The sequence below is a fragment of the Malaclemys terrapin genome, chromosome 6 (assembly GCF_027887155.1).
Source record: "Malaclemys terrapin pileata isolate rMalTer1 chromosome 6, rMalTer1.hap1, whole genome shotgun sequence".
NCBI classification, from domain to species: domain Eukaryota; kingdom Metazoa; phylum Chordata; order Testudines; family Emydidae; genus Malaclemys; species Malaclemys terrapin.
Window position 1 is genome coordinate 121,645,725 of NC_071510.1, and position 18,422 is coordinate 121,664,146.

General features: G+C 40.8%; 1 protein-coding gene across 1 annotated transcript in view; it reads right to left on the reverse strand.

The window, feature by feature from the left end:
• ARK2N (arkadia (RNF111) N-terminal like PKA signaling regulator 2N) overlaps positions 1–18,422 on the reverse strand; it is a 72,126-nt gene that overhangs the window by 14,136 nt on the left and 39,568 nt on the right. Inside the window, exon 3 of the mRNA XM_054031764.1 lies at positions 16,867–17,049. Within this exon, the coding sequence (XP_053887739.1) occupies positions 16,867–17,049 (183 nt within the window). The remainder of the gene's footprint in view (positions 1–16,866; positions 17,050–18,422) is intronic.

Sequence of the window (18,422 nt, forward strand, 5' to 3'; positions counted from 1 at the left end):
ATGCGTGAAAGGGTTGGAGAACAGAATACATTCTGCCACCTCTTGGCTGTCAGTGAAATCCAGCCAAGGTCAGCAGAGGTTTTTTCCACATGAGGCTGTCTGGTGGTTTAGGAAGTGAGTTGGTGATCTTTGTCTCTAACTCCCACTGGCCGCATCATAAAAACCATCATCACAGTTGGCCCTTATTAGTCTAAGCAGAGAGAATGGACATGAAAACTGAACTACTCTCTTGCCCACAGAGATGGTCTCTTTCAAACAGAGTCAAAGCAGAGGGGTTGGAAATGTGGACAAACTTTCACTGCTATTACCTCTGTGTATCTGCTATGCGGATGATGAGAATGTTGGTTGAAAGGGTACCTTGTCCTAAGCACTGAATTCATTGGGAAAGGATCTGAGAGGAAACATGATGCTAAATACAAGAGGTAGTAGTAGTAGTTGTTGATAACTAGTATGGTAGTTATCAATTTCAAATTACAAAATTCAGATATTTAAAATACAGGTGGCCCGAGAACATAAAATACAGTCTGAAAAATACAGAATTGGCAATGGACTCTCCTGAAATGCATCTTCTGCCTACAAACATTCTATCAGAGAATCTTTTAGAAAAACATTCATGAAAAAATCTGCAGGTGTGTACAGAAAAATTGTCCTTTAAACAGTATCATTCACTGGACATTCACTTGAGTGGTTTACCAAACAAACAATAAGGATGTTTTAAAAGCTGTTTTACATACTGTGCCAGACACCACATTACCATGACGCAGTAGGTAAAGTCCTAGCTTTGAACTGGAAAACACTAAATCTTTAGCATAATTTAGTGAAGATGTGTTAGTCTTAAAAAAACACCTAAAATAGATACCCCACCAAAAAAGCACTCAGGTGCTCTGGTGATAAGTTCTCTAGAAAAGTCAACTACTACCAGGGAGTGCTCCAAGGAAAGTTAAAACCCGTATCTCTTTTTAGTGCATACTGGTGAGTTGGGAGAGGCTGGGCAGCCTAGAAGGAGACTGCTTGCTTTTCCAACGGCCTGAGGAAACAGCTGGTTGTTGCACTAGCTGCACTACACAGTGGGAGTGCTGTTCACCCAGAGGAAAAGCACTCAGATAAGAAGGGAGGGGTGTGTATACATCTAGCTTGGCTGAACATCTGCTAAACGGACAGAGGAGGAGGAAGGGACATGATAACTTCTAGTATTTGAAAAGATCTTGAGAAATGGTTACACGTTAGGGTGATACAAGGAAAAGGTGATTAGGAAGAGCAGGTTTAGGCTGGACACTAGAAAAACTTTCTAATGGGATTCTATTAATTGTAAAGATCTCTATTAGATGGTGGAATGACCCCTTGGGGAAGCACTGGAAGCAATATCACTTGAGATATTTAAAACTGTTCTAGACAAAGCACAACAGCAGAGAATACACTGTAGAAAACAACCCTGCACTGGGAACAGAACTGATAGATGACCTAATCAGTCTTCCATCCTCAACTTCTATGATGTTATTTGAATGTCCACCTTACCATACCTACTCAGTCCGATCCAACCTTCTTGATCACTGCTTTTGGGAAGTGAGGGCCGCCGCCTTGGCACAGCCTCTGATCAGAGTCGGAAGGGGTATGAAAGTGCTGGGCTCAGACATGGGGTGGGGCCTGCCGCCTCACAAATAAAATATGAAGATAAAAGAAAGATAACTTGTCAGCTGAACTTTAACTGAATAGCAGCTAAGGCCAACTACTTTGACCATTCAAGTTCAACTGAATAACCCTTGACATTGTTATCAGGCTGTCAGAACTTCGAGTATTTTGTTATATATATTTTGTATGTAATAAAGTGCCAGAGCACACTGTGAAGCATGAAATGGAAGTGCTAAAGAATAGGGCTATATATTACCATGGCTCAGCAATTCACCCAAGAAAGCATGATTAGGACAGCAAATAAATACTACAATGAGAAGCTCGGGTACAGGTAAGGATTGAGGTGCAGAGGCAGACTTGAATATGCAAACTCTTATAGACACAAATGTCATGCCTGGGCTGTTCGTTTCTCACTTTCACAAGCATCAAACTAACACACACAGAAGGTATTTTGTTTACCCTCCAAGATCAGCACTTGCAGAACCACCCAAAGTATTTGCATCCCCATCAAAGAGTTGTTACCACTTCCTAGAAGACATTTTTCACTTTCTTTGTGTTAAAGTTTCTCATATAAGCCCACAATGTATGATCTGCTGGACTCTGACTCTCTTCAATGGAGGAGCTAGGTTTTTTGGCAAGCACGGTGCAAGCATTTATCCAAAGAAACCCAAAGCCTTTAGGGTATGTCTACACTTACCAGGGATTGACGCTGAGGCGATCGATGCACCGGGGGTTGATTTAGCGGGTCTAGTGAAGACCCGCTAAATCGGCCGCAGATCACTCTCCCATCGACTCCAGTACTCCACCAGAATGAGAAGCGTAAGGTAAGACGACGGGAGAGTTTCTCCTGTCAACCCAGTGCAGACACTGCAGTAAGTCAACCTAAACTACGTTATTCACGTAGTTGGAGTTGCATAACTTAGGTCAACTTATCCCCAGAGTATAGACAAGGCCTCAGATAAAGAGGGGGTTGGATGAAGATGAAAGCCAATTAGGGGAAAAAACACTGTGTTCCAAATTCCCAATCCTGGAGCACAGTAAAGAGAGACCAGTAAGTATGGAACACAACCAGCTTACAAAATGTTTGGGGCTTGGAACCCCAAATAAATCCATGAAATGAGTCCTTTATATGCCCTATATGACTAGGGCTTTCCTCTGAAGTGAACCACCTTCTGCTACCGAAAAGGCTACTGCATCATTCCTGATGGATGTGGTCAAAGAAGAGAGTCCAGAAAATAAGACTGATTTCCTGAACATTGGGACATTAACTGGAAAAAAGTACAGAGCTGGTGCAGACATTGATGAAAAAGAGAATACAGATTTCCTGCTTTCAAGAGACCAAGTGGAATGTCTCTTGAAGACAAAAGATATTGAGGAAGGCTATAAACTACTATACTATGGACGTTGAATAAGAGAAACTGAGTTGGTATGGTTTTAGACAAAGCGATGCAGGAATGTGTAGTGGTTGTGGATAGGAATGGTAATATGAGTGTACAGATAAATTACTTTCTGATAAACCAAGCCAAGCAGAAGAACATGAAAAACTGATCTTACATTACAAAAGTGAAACTGTTTGAGCAGCATATTCCAGAAGTCTAAGTGTAGCCTTCATTGATTTGAGATCTACCATACTATTTTCTCACTAGAAGGGAAAACCTATAATGGCAGCAGGCCACAAAAGAGACCCAGTTTGGGAATATTTTAATGAAGTTCCTCTAGCTGTGGGTAAGACAGGCATGTGTGCAAAATGCAAACAGTGCAACAAAGAAATGCAAGACCTGGTTGCCCAAATGAAACAACATCATGAGAAGCGTTCCTTCTCAGGAGGAAGCTGCGTTGAAGATGATGAAAGGAACATGTCTGAACATGCAGGATCTTCAGGTTCGTAAACTTTTTTATTTCATACTTCTTTCTTAAGGACTGCCTGTCTTCCTTCTGGGCTATTTTTGAATTCTCATGTTTGAGCAAAAAATATAGTTGCTACTCTATGGTACTATCATTTTAGATGCAGTTGTGATAAAAAATAAATAGCTGAAATAGGCAGATCTTCCTTTTACAATTTCACCTTTAAAGGAGTGCTGAGTGTCAGTGAATGAAATGAGTACTACTAAATGAGCAGTATGGTAATAATAATTAAATAACTGCATTGACTTATTTTGTTTAGGACAATCCATCCTCAACATACAGGATTCTGAAGACTATCCACCTTCAATATCACCATTTTCTATAGTTTGAGTTATCTGCCAATGATAGTGTTTCAGTCACATCATATATGTCACATAACCATAGTATATCACTTGTAGCAAAACGGAAAAAAAATCTCCATCATCCAGAAACACAGAGAAATTTGTGTAAGAACCAGCAGACTAAAAAAAGAGGTAATTGATGAAAAAATTGCCTGGTTTGTTTATGCAACAAACTCTCCTTTCCGAATGATTGAGAACCCACACTTCATTAACATGGTTCAGTCATTAAGACCAGGATACAGTCCACCCAACAGAGCAGATGTCATAGAATGACAGAATATCACAGGGTTGGAAAGGAACTCAGGAGGTCATGTAGTCCAACCCCCTGCTCAAATCAGAACCAATCCCCAGATAGATTTTTGCCCCAGATCCCTAAATGGTCCACCTCAAGGATTAAACTCATAACCCCGGGTTTAGCAAGCCAATGCTCAAACCAATGAGCTATCCCAGATAAATTGTTGGATAAAGTGTATGAAAGAGAAACTGAGCAGTGTGCAAAAGGTCTAGAGGGTGAAATTGTTAACCTGAGTCTTGATGAGTGGAGCCATGTCCACAATGATCCTGTTGTATGTGCTTGTGTGACAACAGAAGAAGGGAATGTCTTCCCTACAGAAACAATTGATACATCAGGAAATGCACACACAGCAGAATACTTACAAGAAGTAGCAGTAAAAATGATAAACTGTGAAAAAAATTCAAATGTCTAGTGTGCAGCTTGGTTACAGACAATGCTGCAAATGTATCCAAGATGAGAAGAAATTTAGAAGAGTCCCAAGTGTGAAAGTGAAATGAATTATATTAAAGAAATAGAATGAATTAAAGAATGCTGTATGTACCTTTAAGTAGAAATGAGAAATGCTGTAAGCCAGGGGGCAGGAAAGCAGACATTAACTGCTTAATGAATTGCCCCACTTAAGGGCAATTGGTGAAGCATTAGCCTTAGATCGATAAGAGTTAATAAGGAAGCAGGATATGCATATTGTGCCCTATGCAAATTTTACAATTTTGCTCTCTCTGTCCCTTTGTTTAGTTCGCACCCTTTTATCTGTATAATTAAGACTGTTTGAATCTTGCATGGGGGCTCACATTATCTGAATGTATTAGCAGAGTGCTGTGCTAATAAAACAGAGTGGCCTGACAAACTATGAGTCCTGAGTCTATCTTTGACAATTTGGAGGTCCCACTGAGATGGCAACCGTCTTCACTGGGGCCATGTGATTCCTGACCAATTTTTGTAGGATGACCGTGGCAGCAGTCACCTGGGCATTTGGCCCGAGCGGTCCTCCTCCTGAACGGAAGGGCGCACGACCACAGTGAGGTCTACGCCATCGAACCTGTTGATTCCAACTCTGTTCTGGTAGAGATCCTGGGATCTGACATCAGGAATCTGGTCAGGTAATTATTTCTGTGTTTTGTCTGGACTGAGGACTGTCCTGTCTCTGTGTCTATCCGTCCTCCTGTGGAGTGTTTGAGTCTGGGAGCCATCTCCATCCGGGGATCGGCCAACCAAGGGGTTCCTGTCCCCGCGGTCTGAGTGAGTGAAATCTGCACAATCGCAGCTGCACCTCACCTTGGGTAAAACCCTTGGTGTGAAAGCAAGGGCGATTGAGGCAGTAGCCTGTGGGCTCCTTGTGTGTGTTGCACCGGGCATCGCTCTGACAAACCCGAATTTCCTTCTGTGTGATTGGTGTGTGTAAAGTCCTCCTGTATTGGTAACCAGACGTCTAAGTTGGGACAGTTCCCTAAAGGAACGCCGGCTCAGTTTTAGGAAGGGTCCGGACTCCTGTAAATTTCTGGAAAAATGGTCTAGGCTAACTCAGGGAGATCCCAAAACTCAGTGGCCACTGTTAAAATCTTGGAACAAGGAATGAGTGAGTGGACATCTTAAAAGACAAACTCGGCCAATCTCTCTCAAATATTCAAATAATAAGTTAAAAGCTTTATTAAAAGCCTCCTCTCCCACCACCAGACCGAGCGCTTCCCTTTACCCAGTTCTCCGAAAAAAAACCCCAACAACCCCAGATCGATCCCAACCCCCTCCATATTCCCATCTCATTGTAAAAAGGACAAAAAGCCCCCTGTTCTGTTCCCCTTCATTGTCTGCCTCAGAAACTGATTCTTTAGTGTTCCACTACCAATTCAGCAAGGAGGGTGGGTTCCTCAACTCCCTTCCTGGTCCCTTTCCTTAAACATTTCTTTCAAAATTGTGAAATGACCACAATATCACTCACAAAAACAGTTCATTGGAAAAAGCAGGATCGGGCCCAGACAAGCAACAGATAAAGAAACTGACAAACAGGTTGAAAGCCCTAAGGGCATAGTGTCAGGAGTAAGTGCAAGCACGAACCCCTGGAACAATACTTAAAATGGTGAAATCTGAGTTGATAAAGGTGTCATTTTGGGAAATAAACGTGATTTAAGGAAAGAGTGAAAAGTTAACTCTACAGAGGCTGAAAAGAATTAAGCAGTTAAACCTTGTAAAACTGTTAAAAAGGACCTTGTTAAAAGAATTCTTGGTTTCTTTGCAGCCATTCTGAAGGAAAAATGGGCCCTTTTCCAAAAGAATGTCTGTAAATAATCCAGGTAAAGAGACTATCTAATTAAAATCATTTGACTATGGACAATTGAGTCAAATTTGCTAAAAGAACATGGGGGGGGGGGGGGGGGGGTTTCTATTGGAACTTACCTGCCCCAAATGTATAAAGGTAATGTAATCTATGTACAGCTATGTAAAAACAAAGCAGTGTAAAAGGGATGTTAAGTAAAAGAAAATGTGTATGTATCCATCTGTCTGTGGGAATATGTGAGGTTTGTAAAACTCCTGTTTTGTAGGTTTAAGATAAATTGGTTTTGTTTTGTTTATAATGCCACTAAAAATCCATTTGACTCTTTAATTCAAAGTTGCAAAACTGACAGACCTTTTTGCCAGACACAGGTAATCAAGTGTTGGTTGGCTTTGAGATTTGGTATTTAACCCTTAAGGGGTAACTTGATTCTTTACAAAACTTAAATGTTTTCAAATAAAGACCAAGTCATGACTGCAGCAGGGCAGTCAAAATCAGAAGAATAGGGAGAGATTCTGGATTATTTTTTGTTTGTTTCTGTAACAAAATAGCAGATGAAAGCTGTGGTAAAAGAATAAAGAGACAGTGCCCCTCTGAAGCAACAGCCGGGGTGAGGTGCACAAAACAAAAAGAACTAATGTTAGAAACACTGAGTCTTAAAATGGCTCTGTGTAATCAAACTGTCACTTTGATAAGGGTACATAAAACTCTAAGAACAAAAGAAACAGTTACACCTTATGTAAAAATTAATATGGCTACTGTTTTAAAAGTTAAAGTATAGAAGGAATGTGCAGACGTGTGCAGTGTATATTATAGAGGGGGTAAAAGAAATGCAAACGAAACATGCTACTTAATTAAAATCCTATTAGGGCTCCAAAGCAGCCACAATAGACTGTGTTTTCTTTTTCAGCTCTGTGTGTGTTTTGGAAGCAAGAGTTAAAAGTAATCAAAACTCTGGTAAAAGGTAATTGTGTTCCTTTTAAGACAGAGTCTCTGAGCTCTGCTGATGGCTTTGAATCCAAAAGCCAAGCCTGTGTTGATGCAAATTACCTAACTGATAAAGTATCAGAGGGGTAGCCGTGTTAGTCTGAATCTGTAAAAAGCAACAGAGGGTCCTGTGGCACCTTTAAGACTAACAGAAGTATTGGGAGCATAAACTTTCATGGGTAAGAACCTCACTTCTTCAGATGCAAGTAATGGAAATCTCCAGAGGCAGGTATAAATCAGTATGGAGATAACGAGGTTAGTTCAATCAGGGAGGGTGAGGTGCTCTGCTAGCAGTTGAGGTGTGAACACCAAGGGAGGAGAAACGGCTTCTGTAGTTGGATAGCCATTCACAGTCTTTGTTTAATCCTGATCTGATGGTGTCAAATTTGCAAATGAACTGGAGTTCAGCAGTTTCTCTTTGGAGTCTGGTCCTGAAGTTTTTTTGCTGTAAGATGGCTATCTTTAAATCTGCTATTGTGTGGCCAGGGAGGTTGAAGTGTTCTCCTACAGGTTTTTGTATATTGCCATTCCTGATATCTGACTTGTGTCCATTTATCCTCCTGCGTAGTGACTGTCCAGTTTGGCCAATGTACATAGCAGAGGGGCATTGCTGGCATATGATGGCATATATAACATTGGTGGACGTGCAGGTGAATGGGCCGGTGATGTTGTAGCTGATCTGGTTAGGTCCTGTGATGGTGTTGCTGGTGTAGATATGTGGGCAGAGTTGGCAGATGTAAAGGTAGCCATCTTACAGCAAAAAAACTGTATAATTCTTGGGGGAAAAGTGTTTTAAAAGAATGGAAGTGTTAGCAACCTTCCAATAGACAAATGTAAATGTAATGTAAATACTGTGTTTACAAAAGGTAAAAAGGTAACATAGTTCCTAAAACAAACAAAAAGGCAATGTGGGAAACCGACCCATTCATATTATACATGCAAATGGGAACATGTTAAGAATTGCCACTGCAGAAAGACATAATAGCTTACCATTGGTATAATATATTTTCTGAATGGTCTCCCACAACTACTGGCATACTAATGTTACTAACCTTAATTGTTTTTAGTTTTAAATTGTATGTGTTTAATTGTAATGTTTGAAATGGGCTGTTGGATAAAAAAAATGTAAGCAAAGCTAGAGCCATAGGCCCAAATCACCTCCCATATTTTCTATTACGCAAACTAAATAAGAAGTGACACTGGAGATTAATAATCTTAGTGTCAAAAGGGGGATATGTAGGAGCAGGATTTTATAATGTCGCATAAAAATTAATGACAGGTTTCAGAGTAGCAGCCGTGTTAGTCTGTATCCGCAAAAAGAAGAACAGGAGTACTTGTGGCACCTTAGAGACTAACAAATTTATTAGAGCATAAGCTTTCGTGGACTACAGCCCACTTCTTCGGATGCTTATAGAATGGAATATATTCTATAAGCATCCGAAGAAGTGGGCTGTAGTCCACGAAAGCTTATGCTCTAATAAATTTGTTAGTCTCTAAGGTGCCACAAGTACTCCTGTTCTTCTTTTTATAAAAATTAATGTATGATTTGATTTCATCCTGTCAGCCACCCTTTTTGAATAGCAGAAAGGAATAACAGACCAGAACAATCCTTATGACTGATTATGGTCACCCTTTTGTTTCAGATTAAGTTATAATGTCTGCTGTGGTTTCCTATATGTCTTACAAAGTTGGCCTCTAGTTAAATATACGTTTCTTTGTTTTAAGGTTTAGTAAGTAAGAAATAGGATTCTCTATTGTGTCTATGTTAAGTAGATTAGAGGAACATTGAAGGCCAGAGTCTCAATGTAAATTGTCTTGGTTATTGATTGTAAAACTTAGCAAGGTTTAATTTCCAATGCCTTTTTGCTCGATATAAAATACTACTGTTTGTATTCTCAATCTGTGTGAATAAGGAATGTATGCATCAGGAAAAGATAAGGTGTGAAGGCCATTGTTATAGCCAGAGTCAAGGAAGAAGAAGTAAAGAGACTTAAAGGACATCAAAGAATCATCAGGTACTGCTTACTATCCAGATGTCTGTTAAACTGTCTGGCATCACAGTGTGGATACATGCTTTGCAGTGTAAGAAGGCACCACCCCCAGCAAACCAATCACCACCTCAGGATGACGCAGAGTCAATTTTGACTCCAGAAGACGACGTAGAGCAACAGCCTGCAACACCTTACCATCTATGCTCTCGTAAGGGTTGCCAGAAGCAGACGAGGACCTAAAGCAAGGCCCACAAAGAAGCAGTAGTGAGCCTAGCACCTGCTGCCTGGTGGATGTAAAACCATGACTGCAGTTCCCTCAGTTGAAGTTGTCAGAATCAGAAGGGCCTTGCCTCCAACATGCGCCTCTGGTGGCGCCTGTTCCTCCGCTGCTGGTGTCTTAAGGTCTGGGGAGTCCACAATGACAATTATTTTATCCAGAAGCAAGTGTGGATAGCTCAGACCCTTAATATTTCTAATTGCTGGGTCTGCAGCCACATCCCAGCCCACCCTCAAGCTGGTGTTCCTGTCCTGGCAATCCCACTTAATTCCCCAGACCTCACTGGAGGATCTCGTCCGTTTAACAAAACATGGAATAATAATGACACTTGGGAAACAGTGGAAATAAATGTATCTAAATGGATAAGTGTGGTGGAGAGAAAAGGTCATTGGTGTTGGGTGTGTAATGGACAGGGCTGGATCTGGGAAAAAGCCGTTGCCTTCAGCATATTGTGGCCAATGGTGTTTGGGATTATTCGAATAAAACTAAAAAGTGGTGGGCTGGGTATAGGGATATGATTTTTTTCTTGACGTGACGATCAAACAGAAAAAAACAAATTTCATGTTCCCCCTACAGTAACCTTAGTGAAAACAATACAATCTTTCAACACCACGCAAAAAGGCTCCTGAGGTTACAAGCAGTAGTTAAAATAACGGCAAATGAAATCGGAGAGAATTTAAAAAACCCTGGCCAAAGAAACGGGCGATCTGACAGATGGCCCTCCAAAACCGTCAGGCATTGGACATTGTGCTGGCGGCCAGAGGGACCTGTGCTCTCATTGGAAAAGAATGTTTGGTGTAGTCAGGTATGAACACACATGAGGTAATAGATCGTGCTAGTCACTTAGAACAAATCGCATATCTTCCCCATGAAGAGCCGAGTTCTTTATGGAAGTGGCTAAGTAACCTGTTCAATTTCTCTGGCATAGGAAACTGGTTGTTTCAGGGGGCCCTGACTATCTCGTTTGAAATCTTAATGATTTTTGTATTTTTCAGCTAATCTCCTGTTGTATCCAGAATTGTGTAAGGTATGCCATCCAAGTGACTGCCTCAAAACAGAGTGCTAATATGATGATTTTGAAATATCACTGATGAACGAAGAGATAAAGAACGATTAATATGTGGAACCCAGTAATTGTTGGTCTTTGCGTAAGCTTGACCAAAAGGAGGGATTATGGAAGTGAAATGAATTATATTAAAGAAATAGAATGAATTAAAGAATGCTGTATGTACCTTTAAGTAGAAATGCTGCAAGCCAGGGGGCAGGAAAGCAGACATTAACTGCTTAATGAATTGCCCCACTTAAGGGCAATTGGTGAAGCATTAGCCTTAGATCGATAAGAGTTAAGGAAGCAGGATATGCATATTGTGCCCTATGCAAATTTTACAAACTATGAGTCCTGAGTCTAACTTTGACACAAGCTAACAACATATGATTGCAGTGCTCATTTGATGCACCTCCTAGCCAAAGGACTCAGTGTTCCAGAAATAAAGGCTAATATTCTTGAAATTGCAAAATACTTCCGTAATAACCACTTTGCAGCGGCTGCAGAAGTAAGGGTGGCCTGGTATATGGTGTATTGCCACCTTTCTGCACTGCTGCTGTGGCTTGTGGTACCTGATGCTCAGCATGTGGCTCAAGGCGGGCTTTGTGCTGTCACATGGGGGCTGTATCTTGCCAGAGCCCATGGGGGAATTAGCTGAAAAATACAATGCAGCCGAAGAAGTGGGCTGTAGTCCACGAAAGCTTATGCTCTAATAAATTTGTTAGTCTCTAAGGTGCCACAAGTACTCCTGTTCTTTTTGCGGATACAGACTAACACCGCTGCTACTCTGAAACCTGTATCTAATTGTTATATAAAGAAAAAATATATACAAACTCCAGTGAAAGCCATGTTTAAAGTTTATGTGCAAAATTAGAACAATAAGGAGATACTACAGCAAAATATTCCCAATCCCAAATCTTGAGGTATCAGTGCTAGAGCTTTAACACAGATATCAGAAACACACATTTGATACTTTGTACACTATCTTTATTAGAAATACATAAAAATAAATAAAATCTGCTTAAAATCTGTGTTACTGCCATGATCTACTCTATTTTAGTCAACTGTTTTTCACTAAAAACAATTTTAACATATGTGATTAAGGGTTTTTCCTCTTTTATTAAGAAAGGGAATTTTTCTAATTATTTTGGCATTTATGTTTACCGATCACAGTCATGTATGTGACTCACTAACATTTGATTCCATCATTGCCATTGGTATCATAGTTGGAACTGCATTTATTTTCATGCAAAATTTTAAGTTATTTTACAGATAACTAAAAATACAATTTGAAAATAAGCAACCTTCATCTATCCAGTGTCTAAAGTTGTGTTTTAGCTAATGATTTTTAACATTAAAACTGCTAAGGTTAGTAAAAGCTAAAGTTACATTCTAGAAGGATACTATTATTTGATTGCACCACTTTAAATAATGAATGACAAAGCAAAATATGATAATAAAAGTAATAATGATAATTACTCCAGCCAGGACAGCTTAGGCATTTTAGAACTCACTACTCAAAGAATTAAATGTAAGCATAAGAGAGAAATAAAATTATAAAATGCACAGACCAGTCAAAAAACTAAAACAAACAGCACTTTGAACAAATAAAATTACAGAGAACATATATGCGTTACAGGAAGTACCAACAAGTAACAACAATATAAGTATGTGTTGGGGAGTGAGTGTGAAAGAGAGCGCGTGTGTGAGCTGGGGGAGTGAGAGACCATGCACTGCTCCTTTAAGAGAGCGACACTCACCAGCCTGAAGGAAAGCTCCTTCAGACACAGCAGCAGCCGCTCGCAGCACCATCCCTCTCTTGGTGATCCCTGTCCTCACACACCCCACTCTGCAGAGATGGAGTACATGGGCTGGGGGGAGGAAGGGGAGGGACACGCTGACAACAGCACACACACCCCGTACAGCAAACGAGAAGCTCCCAGGAGTAGTTGGCCAGGGACAGCTCCAAAGCAGGGGGCAGTGCCGGGGGGCTGCAGATGCCAGCAGAGCAGCAGGAGTACCACCCCTCCTCCGGAGGTGCCCCGTTTATAAAAGCTCCCTGGGCTCTTGCCCAGTTTGCCCCTACGTAAGGCCTGCCGTGCTGTGGAGTTTCCAAGGAACTGCTTCAACATGGACTGGAATGGAGAAGACAGACTTGAAGAGCCAACCCCATAACATTTAGACTAATGCTAGAAGATGAAGGGCTTGATACCCAGCCACTGAGTTCAGTGAAAAGAACGTCAAATTGATTCACAGACCGGTCTTCTCATCTTCCAGGGCTTTAGTGGACATCACTAACTTAAGTTAATCAAGAGTCTATGTTAACCAACTTATATTTTATGCACTTGTGTTAGTCCTGCTTCTTTGGAGAAGCCTTTCAAGCAGCTGTCTTTCCTGGAGCCTGACTGACACTGCAGAGTAGCTCAGGACTCACAAGAAGAAAGTGGAAATGCTTCAGGTGGCTGGTTTTACAAACATTATTAGGACAAAGAAAAGAAAGCCCTTGACAGTCAGCTCAGATTAGTCCAAAAGTATCTTCGACTTTTTAAATACAGAAAATAAATTGCATTTATAAGATGTTTCCACCAAAATGCAGATAACATCACTTCAACATTTTCTAGTTTTCCACTGGCTTCATCTTCATGGGTGGATCTGTGAACAATATTTGCACTAGTGTGCACTAACTGCACTAGTGTGCACTAGACTGACCATTTGTATTCATCTGCCTTGAAGATACATTTTAAAATCACTGCATAAGGAAGGCCAAACCTTCAGACTCTCATGCCATCAGTACAGCCAAGTCTCCATGTCCTATGCAGCTAAAGACCTAAATATGCAGTAAGGATGCTGGATTTATGCCATACTACCTACCCTAAACCCGCTTACTTCTCTCTGTTTCTCCCCTCTACACCCCTACTCCAATCCACTACACCATGTATTATTTATTTTTATATTCAATTCAGTCCATGTTATGCTGCCCCCAAATGTTCAATGTGCTGCAGATTTTTTGTTGACAAAGATAACTGCATCACTGAATTTGCCTGGGAAAAGCTGGAGGATTCAATAATTCAATAGAGGACACTTGGCTATGGGAACAGACATTTTGGAGCTGTCCCCAAGAAGCAGTTAAGGTTTCTGGGATTGAGGAAGGAATACTTCTCTTCTTTCCATCCCCATTTTAGGCAAGAGCGGTGGTGACTTTCAACTTAGAGAAAGGGATGTTTGAATTACTTATTACCTTCTCCAGCAAACATTGACAGTGACTACCTGCCTCACTGCATTGTGTCACAAACACAAATGGCCAGGGGGCCAAGGGTCTGAAGTGGCACCAAGCTGGCTGGTTCTTGCTCACATGTTCAGGATCTAACAATGCTATATGTGGCAGTTACGTTGGAGGTTTTCCACCTTCCTCTAAAGCATGTGGGTGCAGGTCACTTGCCCGGGTTATCTGGGTATATCTCACTTAACCATGTCCTTACCACTGCAAGGGCCTCTGCCTTTCAGGCACCTCTGTCCTATTCTCTCCCTGTGGCACATCTCATTAGTCTCCTGTGAGCTGTAATACTTTGGTCTAATTTCAGTTGCTGGGTTTAATGTGTGGCTGCTGGGGGGTGGTGATATACAGACTAGATGATCCAGTGGTCCCTTCTGGCCTTAAGCTCGCTGACTAAATATCTACCACTATATCCAACAACAATGGATAAGCATTAGCTTAGTTCTGCTAAAATGATCTGTAGTGAAACAGTAAATGGTGACATTTAAATTGTCATCATTAGGTTCCTGTGTCAACTGCCCATTGAGGTAAATGGAAGCCATTCACCTCTATCATCCCATCCCACCATTCACCAACACTTCCCACTCTGACTTGAAGTGGATTTGGCCCATTCTCCGTGACGTGTTTGGAAATGTGAGCAATAAGTAATTTTGATATTAAGGGGACAATAAGAGGAGTAGGTACAAAATCTGACTCCCTCATGACCTTCCACCTGTTTGCAAGATCCATGTAATTTCTTGAGATGAGATTATTTTTCTCAAACCAGATGATTCAATGGTGCATTGGCTGGTTGGTTTTTTAGGAGAAAAAAAGTTATAGCTCAACACAGCCAACCATTCAACAACAAGGCTAGTCTGCATGCAGGATGTCAGAAAAAGCAGACTTCAGTTTTAAGGTTCCAAGCATTGTTTTGGGGATGGGGGGAAGAGAACAGATTCCCAGCAGTTTTGCGATGAGATAAATCAGAGTCAGGCATTTTTCTAAGTACTAATAAATTTTTCCTTGTGATTGAAGGAAAAAAAAAAAAGGTATACATGTTGCATTTCTATAGCATCTTCTATCCAAGCTCCCCATAGTGCTTTAAAAACTATATAAATACTGGAATTCCTTCATAGAGCATTGAAATGGAACCAGGTCTTTGGTGAATTTTAAGGCGAAGGGGGAATTTTGGCTTAAAAACACAGGGGCAAACTTTTAGGATCTTCAGTGTCCATGTGCACACACAGGATCTAAGGCCCAGATCCTCAAAGATATTTAGGTGCCTAACTGCCACTGCTTTCAAAGGGAGGATCTGGTTAGGTCCCAAACCCGCAAACGCTTACGACTAATTATAGTGCATAGTACCATGAGTAGACCGATTCTTCAATCAAAGTAGGAGTAAAAGTGTTTTCAGGATTGATCACTTAGGGCTTGAACCTTGCAAGATGCTGGGATTCTGGCTCTGATCCAGCCAAGCACTTAAGCACATACTTAATTTTAATCACGATTAGTCTATTGGTTTTAAAGGGACTACTTAAGTACTTAAAGCTAAGTACATGTTTAAGTGCTTGGCTAGATTGGGGCAAAGGTGCTCAGCATCTTGCAGACTCGAGTTCTTAGCTTTCAACGGTGTCATCCAAAAGACCTATATATATATAGTACATTTCATGGGAGTTATTTTATTTGGAAGATTGAAGGGTTGAGTTTGACCCTGCTGGAATCTGAACTTTATGGTTACAGATGGTGTGGAGTATATCTAACATAGTACACACAGGCCTGATTCAGTTTCCCCTGGAAACTGATTCCAGCTGTCTTCATTTGTAGCTGATCACATCCTATGTCAGTAGGCAATTTCCAAGCTACTAACTGTGGTCAGAGCATGATGATGTCAGCATACATCCGCCTAAGTTTGTACATTGCTCGTGTGTGTGCACACTTGGCAGCTTGCGTCATACTCATTAGGAGTGTTTGTGTGGATGTAAAGTGCAGAGCACCACAGGTTAGTATCCCAGTGTGCCACGTGCCACCATCCAGTGCATTGCCTTTTGGGAAATTTTTGCATGGGTTGGTGGGATAGAAATGACATAATCCCTAGCTCCTAGATCCCTGGGTAAGTTCCCAGCATTCAACTTTCGCCATCCCATAATGCCATCCCAATCCCATAATTTTCACACTTTTTAAAATCCCACAAACCCATGCAGCGTTTTTCCATCTCCACTACTTCTGACAGAAGCATGGAACCTGCAGAACTCTGCACTATTCTCATGAACGTTGAAAATACAGGATGCATAATTCTCCTGTACTTGCAGACCCGCAGGAAGTACCACAACAACTGGGGACATGAGGATGTCTTCAAGGACAGTTTGCTGAGGGACATAGCAAAAAATTCAAGGTTGTTGGTAGCATTCACAGAGCTGCCTTCTGGGCCCTAGAAATGAGCCCTGACAAGTGGGATCGCATTGTAACGCAGGTATGGGATGACAAGCAGTAGCTACGCAACCTTTGGATTCCTGAAGGTAGTTTTATTGTGTCGCTGTAACAGGGTGCTTATGTCTGCCAGAGGCAGATTTGAGCACAGACACATGCACAAATAGGTCGGTGCAAGGTGATTTACATCAATGTAACTTGGTAGTACAGACCAGGCATGGGCAGTCCCTCCATTGATTTCAATGGAACGAGTCACAGAGTAACAGATTACTCATCATGAGACAGGATGGCAGAATCTGTCCCTAAATAAGAACCAGGTACATTCAGAACACACGTTTCTTCAACATAACCTTTTACACCTGATCTGTACTATTCTATACTTTTTATAACCGGTGTCAGGCCACATACATGCTACAGCATCAGAGAAGGAGGTTAATTTAGACGAACCTGTATCAGCATTCAGTTCCTCTAGCAGACCTCTGGTCCTCCAGGTAGCTCCTGTGTCCTGGTTTCCTACAGAATTATTGTGCTCTTGAACTACTGCAGCCGCCAATAGATTGTCCACATTTACCACTTCAGAGTCAGAGTTTGTGTCCGATATATCATAATGAGCTACAACTGGAGGTCCATCTGAGGAGGAAAGGAAAAGCAATGGACATAAGATGAATGCATGTTGTGAAAGACACTTTTAAAACAAACCTCTAGCTCTAGAATCATCACATCTTCCTAAATACGTCCTCAAGGAACAGAGTCACGTCTGATAACGATTAAATTTCAACTGGAGGAAGGAAGTCTGACACCAGAGGCATTTTAAGTTTTGCATAAATAGAAAAGATACAGAATAACCATTAATTTAAGCTTGCCCTCTCATATCTGCTAATTACATATTATACTTTACATTAACCCAGCAAAATTCTCCATATTTAACAATGTTACATTTATAACACTAAAACGGATAAGTTTAAGGAAAGAAATAATATTCTGAATGACGGGACATTAAGTATGGCAAGAGAAAATGTTTATGGAATTGTACCCAATTCAAATGACAACTTATATTTTTTAGGGGTTAATTTGGATAAAACTAACTACTTTTTTTTGTAACTGATCAAACTACAATACATCTAACACCAGGCAAGTTTCCTTACATAAAATCCACCTGCCAAGGACACTGGCATTTGTCAAAACTGCAGTGGCTTTTTTCATATACAAGTGCAAAAAAAGGTAAAAATATACACGTGAATAATACCCTTTCAGGCAGAGTTTTCTCTTAAAAGCAAAGCATAGCGACAAGTATGCTTTTAGCACAGTGTTTTCACAGTATGAATCTACTACCACCAAGGGGTGGGGGTGAGGGGAAAGATATAAACTTTCAGGATTTTGCAGCAAGAAGAAGGTTTTTTTTTTTTGGGGGGGGGGGGGGGGCGTGTTTTTGCTTTGCTTTGTTTTCTTGCATAGCGGTGGGCACCATATGCCAAATGCCCATTTTCTTTCCTTGAGGGATGAAAATAACATGTAGCTTGAGGGGGTATCAGAAGCAGCCCATCCTCAAAATAAAATCAAATTCAATTTAAAGGGTCATATGGAAGCAGAAGAATAAATAAATATCATTAAGAAAGTCCCCGTTTTCATTCAAAAAAGCCTGCGTCCCTTAATAGCTCTAATTAACTGATCTAGACAGTTTTGAAGGCATTGTAAAGGATGAAATCTTCGCTCCATTGAAATCAACTGTAAAACTCCCATTGACTTCAACAGGGCCAATATTTCCTCCAAAGGAATCATGCCTTTGAGTGGCACATGTACAAATATCTGGACCAAGACTCGGCCGATGTCAGCATAGCATAGCTTTTATTTGCAGTAGGAGTAGGATACATTGACAAGGCTACTACTACTTTTGTCATATAGAACCTTCTAAATTATAAAACAACTAAAATACAAATAAAAAAAGCAGTTCTCTAAAAGAAATATTTGTTTCAGGAAACTCCGGCTTATTTAGGGGCATAACA